The sequence below is a fragment of the Oenanthe melanoleuca genome, chromosome 4 (assembly GCF_029582105.1).
Source record: "Oenanthe melanoleuca isolate GR-GAL-2019-014 chromosome 4, OMel1.0, whole genome shotgun sequence".
NCBI classification, from domain to species: Eukaryota; Metazoa; Chordata; class Aves; order Passeriformes; family Muscicapidae; genus Oenanthe; species Oenanthe melanoleuca.
In genome coordinates this window covers 67,155,979-67,169,197 of record NC_079337.1, presented here as the reverse complement: position 1 = coordinate 67,169,197, position 13,219 = coordinate 67,155,979, and the positions used below count along the sequence as shown (strand labels likewise).

The window sequence follows — 13,219 nt, the reverse complement described above, 5'->3', positions numbered from 1 at the left end:
AGCTAATTACCATAGGAAGGATGGCAGGGGCTGTTATTATGAATATGTATTTGTTTGAATCCTTTGCCAATAAATAGACTCTGTGATCACCTGTGATTTTGCAGTGTGTATTAGAGGATTACCTCACGCTGCTGCCCAGCGCTGAATAAACACACACTTTGTAACTTTAAATTGTTACAGAGTCTTTTGTTGGTTACAGTTGAGTTTCAGTATTAGACCAAAACTTTTATTTTGGTAAATCACGCTGGAGCCAGGCTGGGAGAGCTGGGGGTGCTCACCTGGAGAGGAGAAGCTCCAGGGAGAGCTCAGAGCCCCTTCCAGAGCCTAAAGGGGCTTCAGGAGAGCTGGAGAGGGACTGGGGACAAGGGATGGAGGGACAGGACACAGGGAATGGCTCCCACTGCCAGAGGGCAGGGCTGGATGGGATATTGGGAAGGAATTGTTCCCTGGGAGGGTGCTGAGCCCTGGCACAGGGTGCTCAGAGAAGCTGTGGCTGCTCCTGCATCTCTGAAAACGTCCAAGGACGCTGGACAGGGCTTGGAACAACCTGGAATCGTGGAATGTGTCCCTGCCCATGGCAAGGAGTGGAACCAGATCGACTTAAAAGTCCCTTCCAATCCAAACCATTCTGTGATTCTATGAATGATTCCCAAAATAAGGTTTTTTGAAAGGCTATTACTAAAATAAAACTTTGCCATAAAACGTTCAGCCTGTGGTTCAGTTCTTTTTTGGGAACTTCCCACTGTGTTGCTGGTTCTACGTTGCTAAAATTCAGCAAATCCCTTGGCAGAAGTTGCTTTTCATGTGCTGACAGATCTGAACTCATCTCGAGCTTGTGACAGGGAACAGGCAGCTGTAGAGTCCACAACAATGACTAATTAGCTAAAACAGTGCTTTTGATAACCTTTAGATGTCCCACAGCCTCTGATTTGCATTTTCAATTTATTAAAACACTTCTCTTCACAAGAGTGCTTTAAACTCACACTGAAAGTATTTCTGCAGCAAGAAAGGGCTCGATCAGCCAGAGCTTCACAAGCACAAAGTGAAAATAAGTACAGCTTAAAACACTTCTCACTCATAGGGCAGAGCCTTACTAACAACTTCAGATCTAACAGTGGGTGACCATGAAGAGGGGAAATTTCTTCTCCATCTCCAGTGCAGGTTTGGTTCAGGCCAGGTCAGAACATCACTCCTGACACGCTGCAGAGCCAGGCAGCTCCAACTTCACCCCGTTCCCAAATTCGACACCTAAAGGCAGAAGACAGAAATTCCTCGGAGATGTAAATTAAGTTTCACCATTGCCTGGGACACCCTGACAGCTGTCAGGGCATGCCTGGGATAAACCCGGTGCGGGGTCACACCTGAGGATCTCCCCAGCCGTCTGTGGAGGACGGACGCGTCACCAGCCGCCCTTAGCAGCCAGATCAGCCGATTTTGCCTCAGAGTTTTTAATTTCTCCTTTAACTGCTGCTTTAATTCCGCCTCTAATTCCTTTTTCCGCGCCCTCCCTCAGCGCCCGCCTCAGGCACGGGTCAGGACCCCTCCCGCGGGCTGCCCGCGCCGCGCCTGCCCGATCGCAGCGCGCCCGCCGCGCCGCGCCGCCACAGGCACCCCGCGGGGCAGCCCGCGCGCGGGGGGCCTTGCGGCAGTGGAAGGGGACGGGGCGTACCAAGGGTGCCGTGGGCGGGGCCGGCGCTGCGGGATGGACGCGGTTCTGCTCGCCGCCGCTGCCGTGCTGCTCGCCGTCCTTCTCTTCTTCGCCACCCGCCTCCGCGGCCAAGCCAGGGCAGGTGGGTCGCGGCGCCGAGCGGACGGGCCGGGCCTGACTCGCCCCCCCGGGGCCCGTTCCGGTGGGCGCGGCCCTGCTCTCAGCCGGGTCCGCACGCGCGGAGCGGGGCGGGTTTGTCGGGAGCCGCCAGGGGGCGCTGCGCCGCGGGCCCATGAGGGGAGCCCGCCATGTTGGGGGAGCGGGGATTTCGGGGGGTCCCCAGGGGTTTTGGGGTGTCCCAGGGAGGGTTCCGGGGCTGTCCCGGCGTCTTCACCCCGCTCTCCGTCCGGGCTGCGGGTCTGCTGCTGCTGCTGGGGGTTCCCGGCCTGAGCGGCCTCAGAGTGAGGGGCGCCGCGTTCGAAGTTGTTATAAATGAGGAACAAAAGTCTCGATATTCAGCAAAATTTAGATTGCTTTATTTTATATAGACAGAGCAATCAGCGCGCTGGGGAGAACGTGAGGGGTCACCGCTCACTCCACGCTTCCACCCAGCTTGGTTTGCAGCTCCCTTTTTATAATATGGTTTTCCTTGTAGTGATAATTGTTATGGTTTTGTTGTAATAATTCTGCAAGGTAAGCAGTGGTGGTCAAAGAAACTTCCAAACTTCCGTGGGACAGCTCTTGGTACAATCGGTCATGTAACCATCTGGTCTTGGTAGATAAAAAAACAGAAGAAGTGGGAATTCTGATCTTTAGCAGTTAGTTTGTGATTGATCACACAAAGGCAGGAAATCTGATTCTGCAAAAAAACCTTTCAGACTATGGAAGGCACTTTTCTTCTACAAACTGGAATACACAATATTCATAACAGGTGGATTTAAACAGAGTGGGTTTAATCATATATTTCCCTTTATCTAGGTTCATGTTCTTTTCCTGTTTTAATTATTCTGGTTTATACAAACTCTAAAACTTGTAGGATTAACACGAATAATTTACCAATTATCACAATAGGAAAAGAGGAACAGCTGTTGTCTCAGAGAGTTGTGCCACCCTTGGGACTTGGACAGGCAGAGAAAAACCTTCTAAAATTCAGCACAGTGCAGTTCAGGGTCGTGCACTGGAGAGGAACAGCCCTGAGCCCTGGCAGACACTGGGGTCTGACTTCATGGCAAGGACCTGGGTGTCAGCTCGCTGTCCCTGAGCCAGCAGTGTTCCCTTGTGCCAGGAAAGCCAAGGGGATCCTGGGATAAGAGCATGTCCAGCAGGTCAGGGAGTGATCCTGAGGGGATCCTGGGATAAGAGCATGTCCAGCAGGTCAGGCAGTGATCCTGCCCCTTTGCTCAGCCCTGGGAGGCACATCTGGGCTGTGTGTCCAGCTCTGGGCTCCTCAGACAGGAGGGAGCTGCAGTGGCTCCAGTAGAGGCTGTGAGGATGATGAGGGAGCTGGAGAAAACTGAGAGGGGACTTCATCCATGTCCTGGTTTGCAGGACAGGTATCTGCCAATAAAGGCAGAAAATTCTCATTCAAATGGAGAATGTAAACACCCTCTCTCCAAATTATTATAATTTTGAAATTAAGGGGCTCTCAGGCAAAGATATGGGAATTAGGAATAACAGTTCTTTACTAGGAAAATTAAAATAGAAATGCAGTATTACACAGAACAATCCCAACCCTGCCAGAGTCAGAATCCAAGCTGACACCCGTCAGTCAGTCAGGGTGTTGGCACAGTCCCATTCAATGGTGGCTGCATCCTCCTGCAGGGGCAGATGTGGTTCAGCTGGAGCAGTGCTCCTGGAGAAGGTGCAGTTTCCTCTGAAGGTGCAGGGATGATGTGGAAAGGTCTGGCTTTCCTCTGGAATCCAGTGGCAAAGGCTGCTCTGGTGTTCCAAATGTCAGTTTTGATCTGGGTAGGAAAGGCTTGGCTCCTCCCCTGGCTGGAGCATCTCCCAGTGGGATGATGGAATTTTATCAGTCATGCCCTGGGACTCACTGGCCATGAACAGGAGATATCTCCTGGAGGGAGGATGGGCTGTGGGAAGATAAAGATGATTGCCCAGCTGGTTTAAAGATGGCCCATGAGCAGATAATGTGTGCCAGGAGATCAGGGGCACTGCCCCACCCGGCTGCAGCAGATGGGGACAGAATTCACAGTGCTGGTCACATCAATCCATCAGTGCCTGCAGGGAGGGTTCTGCTCTGGAGGCCCAGCAATGGCACAACAGGAACAGGAAGGAACTGAAGCTTCACCTGAACATGAGCAAGAATTTCTTCACTGAGAGAGATCTGGAAGGGTGGCCCAGAGAGGGAGGGTGCAGAGTCTCCCTCACTGGAAATATGCCAGAGCCATCTAGACTCAATCCTGTGCCATGTCCCACTTCTGCTCCTTTTCCACCTCACCCAGTGCAGTTGTGGGAAGCAGGTGGATGATGCAGCACTTCCAACCCAGTGTTAGATCAGAGAATCATCTGGGCTGGAAAAAACCTGCAAAATCACCAAGTCCAACCATAACCAGCACTGCCAGTGCCACTGTGGTGGAAGTGACCTCGTGTGGGTGGGAATGAGTGTTGTGGGAAGGAGTCAGGTGTGGCTGTGAACTCACTGACCTCAGTGTGTTCTCACACTGCAAGGAGTGAGGTTGTGTGGCTGCCAGATGTCAAATGAAGATGTTTTAGTCAGGACAAACTTAAATTCTTGGTCTATACCTACACAAATTTTTGGAATACGGGGTGTTTTGGGGTTGGAATGTGTATTATTTATCTTCTTGCTTTGATAATTTTTAATTAGGAGGAAAAACCAGCACACCTTTAGTATAAACACAGTCACTCAGTGCAATACTGTGCAGGTAAGGGATGTGTGTTAAAAGCAGATTTTTCTGATAATAATGAAATTTTCCAACACATTTCTCACATGCCTCTGCTTCCACAGACCTGGTCTAAATCTTTCTCTTGGAAATGTTTGGAAACTGATGTAATTTCACTAGATTCCTATGAATGAGGTAAAATGAACTGTTGGTAAAAGTGAGGGATGCATGTCCTGGAGAAACACATCATTTCCTGAGCTTGACTCCTGTCGTGATTTGGATAAATCAGAGGCTGTGGTGTTTGGGAGGATTTATTTTCTCTTTAAGCATTCAAAGTTCTAAATTGAAGCCCAAGCATTAGTTTTAAATAGTATGAATTATTTTTAAAAAACCTTTAATATTGATTTTGAGCATGTTGGTTGAAGTTAATTTACATTCACGACAATTTAATCATGTTGAAGCCTTTTTTAATGGTAACTTTTTGACACTTCCAAATTGGTCATGTTTTTTTTAGTGTAGTTTTAAGATTTTTTTTTACTTTAATATATTGGTTTCTGTCATGATGAAGCCCTTCACAAAATTTTAGCTTCTGGAGATGACTTTGTTCACTGTACACAACAGAAATTATTTTTCAGAGCCACTGGTACTGTGGTGTCTTTAATAGCCACAAAATTTAATTTTAAGCATGAATTTGCTTTCCTATTCCATTTTCTTAGGTGGAAAATGGAAGCTGCCACAATTCTGCCAATTAATCTGTGTTGCCACCTGCAAAGGACTTGAAACCAGGGACATTGGACCTGAAGAAGTGGTGGGAGCTCTCACCTTTTCAGGGATTGGGGCAGCAGCTTCCTTTTGTGTTATCTCATGGAAATTGGCTTTATAAAATGCTCATGACTTGCCTGCTTTAGGGAGTTAAGGATCAGGAGAGGTAAATCCTGTACCTTTGTATTTGCTTTGAAAGGTCACTTGGAGCAGCACGCTGTTTTCAGCAGGATCATGCCTGGACTTGTTCTGCTGAAAAAAAAAAAAAAATGAAGTGTCAATTCTTGATTTTACACGTGGTTGCCACCTCTCTTTCTGATAAGCTCCACTGGGCCAAAGCCCCTCCACCTGTTGAATTTTGAATCACTTTCTGAATTTCAGAGGTTTTGCACAGGGGCAGAAGGTGCTGGGTGGTGCCAGCACGTGTGAGGGTGCAGCAGGTGGGGGGACTCTGTCCCTGGGGCAGCCCTGAGCTGCCACCAGTTCCTCCAGTTCCAGAGCTCCTCCTGCCAGCCAGGTGTCACCTGCTCGTCTGGGGAACCGAGAGGAAGCTGCTGTCATAGGCAAGGGGTTGCTTCTCTAGAAAAGCATCTCTGCTGGAAGCACAAGTTTGCACAATTTCGTGAAGGGACAGATTTCTACCTGGAGAGTGTAAAATGAGATCCTGATCTGGGCTCTGAATGATTCCATGGTGTTTTTTGCAGTGGTGCAGTTCAGGAATGATTGATTTCTCCTTGCAGAACTCAGTGCTGTTCTCTCTCCCTTCAGGAAGGAGACACCAGAGTCTCAGAGCTGCTGCTGTGCCCTGGGTGACAAGTCAGCTGAAATAATCTCTGCACTGATGCTTCCTGAGCACCGAGGCAGAGCTGCTGTGCCCAGCACAAAAATATTCTTATGTTTTGAGGGCTGAGTCAGACCCTGGACACCGCAGCTTCAAATACAAGCTGAGCCCGTGTCCATTTCCCAGACAGCTGTTGAGTGTTTTGTTTGTGTTACCTGTTAATTTGAGGGGTTTATTTCATTAATTCAGTCTGGCCTGCCATTCTGCAAAGCTTGTGCATGGCTTGTCTCACCTCTTTAATGCTGGCCATTAGTTTTCACTCAGATGGCTCTGGATCAAGGCTAATTAGTGCTTGTGTGACTAATCTCTGCATGATCTGACTAGCCTGGGGTGCCACTGCTGAGACCTCTGCAGCTCCAGGAAAATGAAGAGATGTGTTCAGATAAGTGCAGCAGCCAAACCCCGCCCTGTGCTGCAGGAGGAGGTGAAAAAAAACCACCCAGCAGGGCCAGACCCCAGAGCAAGTCATTCTTGAGCTCAGATCTGATGGTCAGTCCAGTCCCAAGGAAAAGGAAATGTGATTTTTGAGTGTGTCCTCTCTTCTGTGAAGCCTCCCCTCTGTGTGCCATCAGTGTGTGACACAGCAGAGCTGAACTTTCAGCATTCTGTAACAAATGCTGTGTCTGGAGTCTGGTAGGCAAAGCCCTGACCCCTGAGGGAGCAGGTCCAGGTGTGTGACAGCAGAGCAAATGAGGATTTTCTCCTGCGAAGGAAGAAATGCAATGAGTAACTTTCATGTTTTCCAAATCCCTGCCCAGCCGAGTGCCTGGCAAACAGAAGCTGTAGGATGCTGGATTCAAAAAGATTGGAAAAGTCCTTTAAAATCATCCAGTCCAACCATTCCCCCAGCACTGTCCCATGTCCCCAAGTGCCACATGCACACAGCTTTTAAATCTCTCCAGGGATGGGGACTCCAGCACTGCCCTGGGCAGCTGTGCCAGGGCTGGAGAGCCCTTTCCATGAAGAAATGTTCCCAAATATCCAATCTAAACCTCCCCTGGCCCAGCCTGAGGCCGTTCCCTCTCCTCTTGTCCCTGTTTCCAGAGCCCAACCCCCCCGCTGTCCCCTCCTGTCAGGGAGTTGTGCAGAGCCACAAGGTCCCCCTGATCCCCCTTTTCTCCAGGCTGAGCCCCTTTCCCAGCTCCCTCAGCTGCTCCTGGTGCTCCAGACCCTTCCCCTGGACTCTCTCCAGCCCCTCCAGGTCTTTCTTATTGGGAGGGGCTCAAAAAGTGCCCCCAGCACTGGAGGTGTCCCAGCAGTGCCAGCACAAGGGACAGGCACTGCCCTGGCCCTGCTGCCACCTCAGGTGCCCCTGGCTCATGTTCAGCCAGCTGTGTGCTGCTGGAAAAGAATCTGCAGTCAGGAGAAATATTTTAGGGACAGGAAGGAAGGAAGGAAGGAAGGAAGGAAGGAAGGAAGGAAAAAAGCTTCATTAAAACATTTCTTTTTCTACTAAATGCGATTCCATAGTGGCTTGGTGTCTTCTGTTAATGTGCACAGTTTGGTGATGTGACAAATACTGTCCAGCAGCTGCCCTGTGTGTTTGACCATGATATGGGGCAGGTTTGGTGGGGTTTAGTATATTCTGAGTGAGCCCAGTCCACTTTGAGGAATTACTGAGTCTCCTGTAGAGAATTAAATGGAGAAAAGCAGAGAGCTTGGTTCACATGTTTTTCTCTGTGAGGGTTGAGCTCTTCCGTTTGAAATAAATTTATGGCTTATAAATAGATTCCTCTTTCATAAAATGCAAAGCAGTCTCTGTTTCACAGGACAACAGGAACCAAAACCAGCATGAATGAGTGCTGGAACTGCACAGCTGAGCTGCTGGGCAGGACCATCTTGGGAATTACTGAAGCTTGCAGGTGAAAGGATGCTGAGGTTTCAATTGCAGCATATCTCAAGAACTTAGGAAGTGAAATACTGCGTTTGTATAAAAAGCTTTTTGCAGAGCATTTTTGGCATTTATTATTGTCCAAGAAGTGATGATGAAAATGTTTCCTATAGCATTCCAAATGAGCTGTGAACAGGACTGGGCAAGCCTTGAAGCAGCATCTCTGCACTCACAGAGATGGTTTCTCACAGCCCTGTGTTGTCTGCAGAGGTGGATGGGACCAGCAGGGTGACAGCAGCGTGGCAGGGCACTGACTCAGTTCCAAATGTCACAGAGTTTGTGGGGGCTGCTGACACCCCAGTGACATCTTTGCTGCAGCAGCCTGAGCTGGCCAAAGCTGCCCCAGGAGGCTCTGCTGTGCAGCCCTGCTGAGCTGGGGCTGCAGCCCTGTCCTTATCAGCCCCAAAGGCAGCACTTTGAAGGCTGAGATAACTGAGGTGAGCTGCAGGCACACCCAGATTCAGTCATAATGAATCTCATTTTCTGATGGGAGATATGCTAATAGGAGTTTTTTTAGGAAGGCATTGTTTGGATCAGGAGATGCTGGAGACTTGGCACAGTGTGCTCCTGGTGGGACACAACATAATCCAGCAGATCACAAAATAATTGTGTCCTGAGCTGAGTGAGTAGTTCTGCAGTTTTCCATGAGGCCATTTAAATATTTGCTTAAATTAAGGCTTAAAAGTTAATACTTTGCAGGATTGAGCAGGTAACAAATATCAGTTAGGCTTATCAACAGAATATGCAAAGCAGTTATCAAGAATGATGATATTTCACCATTATCTGTTGGGGGTTTTTTGCATTACTGCCATAGTTAAAATCAACAGGAAGCCTCAAAAAAAAAAAAAAAAAAAAATCTGAGAGTTTCCTATGGAAGACTTGTAAAATGAACCCACTGGTCAGTTCCACCCTCCCAGCTGCTCCTGTTAGGATATTCTTCATTTGCCAGATCTTAATTAGTAACTGCAGCATATGCAGTGAGATCTGCAGTGACTCTTAGTTTGTACCTAGCTCTGTTTTGGGGAGTTTAAATCAGCGGGGTAGAATGAAGTTACTCGTAACTGTGTTTATTTCAGCTGTAATTTGTGATCCTTGTTTGCTCTTGTAATGATTTACATATTCCTCTCTGAAACATTCACCTCTGAGGTTTCAATCAGCTGAACCTACATTACACAAGCACAAATTAAAATTAAAAAACCAGAATACTTTAAAATGAAAACCACACTTTTGTGTCCTTGCTGTAGAAGCAGAGGCAGAAGTGAAAGCTTTAACAGGAATATTTGGTTTCCCTCTTGCAGCTGACGAGGAGCACCAGCAGAATGTGGCAGCAGCAGCAGCAGGGGGGGCCCGGCCCCGGCCCCAGGGCGAGGAGCGAGCGGAGGGGATGCCCCGGCGCCGCAGGAACATGGGCAGCAGGCTGATGGCCCAGAGGAGAGCCCAGCAGGCAGAGGAGTGGCTGGAAGGTAACACCTTGCACACAGTCAAACAGCCCTTCACAGCAAGGGAAGGGGTGCAGCTGCCTCCTGGAGGAAGTGGTGGTTTGCTGGTGGATTATTCACAGTTTCGTCCCTTTTCTCTATATACCCCTTACACTTAACCTCTGCCTCCTCCTGAGGTGAATCCTGAATATTTGTGTGTCAGACTCCTCACATCCCTCCTAAAAACTTTTGTATTTTCTGCTTAGCCATGCAGGGAATTAAATTAAATTAGGGAAAACAGAATCTACACCTTCCACTGAATAACGAGCTGTAGGATGTGGAGTTTTCTCTCCAATGAGCTATCCAGGTGATGCTCAGGATCAAGTGGATGAACTGGAGATCACCACAGACTGCAGCATTTTGCCAGCAGGTTGTTGACAATGTGTTGTGTAAATCCTGTGCTGGATTTACAGTTCACAGCTATATTTCTGTGGTGTGGTCATAGACAAAAATATAGTGAAAACATCATCTTTCTGCACCCTGTAAGTTTAATTCCCTTTTCTGGCAAAGCTTGACACATTATTCTCTTTATTGCTGGAGAGATGAGATCACCATGATTCACCCCCCTGGATTCTTTCTGCTTTCAGATCGTGGGTGAAGTGTTCAGGCTTTCTGCTCAAGTGGGATTTGCTGCACTGAAGTTTGCGGTGGAGAGCAGGGTGTCTCTGTGGTGTGCAGGAGGTGAAAGCACTGAGCACACACCTCTGTGATGCCTTGATAGGGACTATGTGCACTTTGTTCAGCTTTCCTTGCCCTGCAGTTCATAGAAAGCCTCATGTTGGCAGGTAAATGTGCTTTTCCAGCTAATTATGTTCAGCAGTTTCACAGATGGAGATTGGACAGGTGTGAACTTTTCAACTTTGGTTATTTCTTTTCCAGTGATAACATCCTGGAAAGAAAATGGAATCTAAAAATACTTGGTTTTCAACTCCAGACATCAAAAGTTTGAATGCTGAAGGCCGACAGTGAAGCTGTCAAAGCAAACGGCTCATCTTATCTTACTTTGTCACTCTGGCAATAGAAGAATCTGTGTCATTGGGCTTTATAAATAATTCTTTTGCAGCTTTCTGTACATCAGATGCAAGTGCTGCTGCTTTTGCATGAAGTTCCCTTTGAAATGACATGCCTTCTTTTATTTGTTTTCCCTAATTTCATACCCAAATTAAAACAGCTTCTTGCTCTTTGCTTCTGTTTTGTGCTGCCTCTGTGGGCGGTTCTGTTCATATTTTGGGATGGTTTTTCCAAGTGGCTGAGCACAGGTGCACAGCAGGAGCAGTGAAGCCTTTGGAGAGTGAGCACAGACTTGAGCTGTGGAGAGGAGCAGCTGTCCCTGATTCCCCAGCACTGAGGTCCTCAGTGACCAGTGGCCATTATTAATTTGGATTAGCCACACTCTGCTGTAAATCCTTCAGTCTGGCCTTGAGCTACCTGCCTTAGTGTGGGGTTTGGGTTTTCCCCTTACAAAAGGATGTGTTGAATGTTTTAAGGACCTCTCTGTGGACATGTGGCACAAGCCTGGAATCACTCTGGGATTTATCCCTTTTTTTTGCATTTTCTCTGTGTCACTACAGTAAAGAGCAGTTTTGCCTAATTGCTGCTTGCATTTGAACCAGCTGGAGTAGCAAGTTCTCTCCACAGCAGAGTTTTGTGCTACAGAATTCATTGACTCCTTGGAACGAGAGCCCAGTGCAACACCGGGGCTGAAGAGCAAAATTATTTGGCAATTTAGACAGAAACACCAAACCCAAGCCAGTCTGGTTTCCCTACTCTTGCCTTGTAAATGCTCTGAAAACTTCTGAACATCTGCAACCAAAGTAGACTTTTTTTTCATTTGTTACCATGTTGTACTGGTAAGTTTCTGTTCTCTGTGTGGAATTTCCACTCTGGGCCTGTGCTGAACTTTGGGCAAAGCTGCCTGATCCTTCTCTGTGTCACTGACTTCTTCCAAGAAGAGATTTCTTCACCAGCCCATCGCTGCAAGAAGCTGAGCACTGACCTCAGGGAGGGTGTGAGGATGCCCTTGACCATCCCTGTGTCCCTGTAAGAGTCACAGAGGAGTCAGGTGGGAAGTGCTGTTGGCACCAAAGAGTTCTGCCTGCTGGGAGCCAGTTCTGCTGACTCTAGGAAATGCCCCCAAAGCAGCACTTGCAGACTTTGGAGTTGTGGTTAGCATGAGGGTTTTCTGTTTTCCATCTAACAATCAGATTTCAATTCCAGAATGAGAAAGAAGCTTTGAGGGTAAAGCTGTAGCCCACGGTTTCTGCTGCCTGTGCTGAGCTGCTGTGCTTGTGCCAGGACTCAAATCTCTCACAGAGGAATGGGGGAGGAAAAACAACCCCAAACTCTGGGCACTAACATCAAAACCTTGAAAACTTAATTGTCCCTTCAGTAGTCATTTAATACAGACAGATATAGTAAATGATTCTTTTCAATATTCAAATCTACACCCATTGCCAGTGGAGCTAAACCAGGTTGCAATTCTTCAGCTTGCTGGAGGATTTAGCTAATTAAATTTGTTATAGATTGTCCAGACAGACAACAGTGCAGCAGCAAATATCTTGACTTTGCTCCCAGAAGGAAAACCCAACAGGTGCTGGGTTCCTGAGTGCCAGGGTCCATGTGGGCTGTGCCATGGGACAGCAGCAGCCAGGTGCCCACCCTGCCTCAGTCTCTCAGCAGTGTTTCTCAGTAGGGACCAAGTGCTCCAAGGTCACCTGTCAGGAGAACATCAGCACCTGCAAATACCCTCTGATCACCAAAGATTGCTGGGACATGCTTCTCCTTGGTGACAAAGTAATTCTCAAAATGACTGAGACCCCTGAGCTGTTCTAGAAAAATGGTTTTGATTGCCTTAAATTGCCCAATTTAATTCCAGCCACAACACTCCTGCCTTTCCTGCAGCCCTCTGCAATCTGGCACTGCTGTTAAAAGCCTCTGTGCTCTGCACATTGGAGCAGGGTGCCTGCCCCTTTCCCTGTGCAAAAGGAGTCTGGAAGGAGAGTTGTGTATTCATGTGATTGGGTTGAGATCCCTGCTAGCAGACTTAATTAACTCTGTGTGTCTTAATTTAAATTGAACCCAGACAGAGGTGGCTTTGTGGACTGGCTACAGCCAAACTGAAAATGCTGCAAGGCATAAATGGGTGAGGATTTCAGGCATTAATCATTTAGGGCAAGAGAGGCCAAGCTAAGCAGTGGGAAAAGGGGAGAAATTGGAGTTGGACTGAGGGTTGTGGTAGTGTAAATAAATAGCATTACCCATTTCCAATTTCCAATTCCTTCTATTCACCATCCAAGGAGGGTGTGCTTGGCTCTTGCTTTTGCCTGACTGATGCTCTGAGTGCATCCACTTGGATTCTGCTCACCTCTGGGTGGATATAGGGGTGTTTTGTTGAGAGCTTTTTTACTTGATCATGTGCAGAAAAAACACTTGTCCAGCTCTCAGGTTGAGCTTGACCCTCCAAACCTGCTCCTTGTCCTTGAACACTGCAAACAGCTCATTGCAGAAGGTGCTTCTCTTGAGACTGCATTTTGGAGCAGAAAGTGACCCATTCTGATATTTGCATTAAAAACTTCATTTCCTCTCAAGTGACAAGAAACTCATGAAGATGAAATAATGACATGTACAGTTGGGTTGTCTTGATCCAGCTGTGGTAAAAATAATGAGGGTGAGGAGTTTCTGTCACTTGGAGTTGTGTCTTGGGCCAAAACTTTGCTGCTGTTGATGTGAGGGAGAGAG

The 13,219-nt window shown here is 47.8% G+C and overlaps 1 protein-coding gene across 1 annotated transcript in view; it reads left to right on the top strand.

Annotated features, from left to right (window-relative positions):
* Nucleotides 1-1,632: 1,632 nt before the first annotated feature.
* Nucleotides 1,633-13,219, top strand: part of DDRGK1 (DDRGK domain containing 1) — a 33,869-nt gene continuing 22,282 nt past the window's right edge. Inside the window, exons 1-2 of the mRNA XM_056489254.1 lie at nucleotides 1,633-1,790; nucleotides 9,302-9,466. Coding sequence (XP_056345229.1) covers nucleotides 1,703-1,790; nucleotides 9,302-9,466 — 253 coding nt within the window. The 5' untranslated portion in view covers nucleotides 1,633-1,702. The remainder of the gene's footprint in view (nucleotides 1,791-9,301; nucleotides 9,467-13,219) is intronic.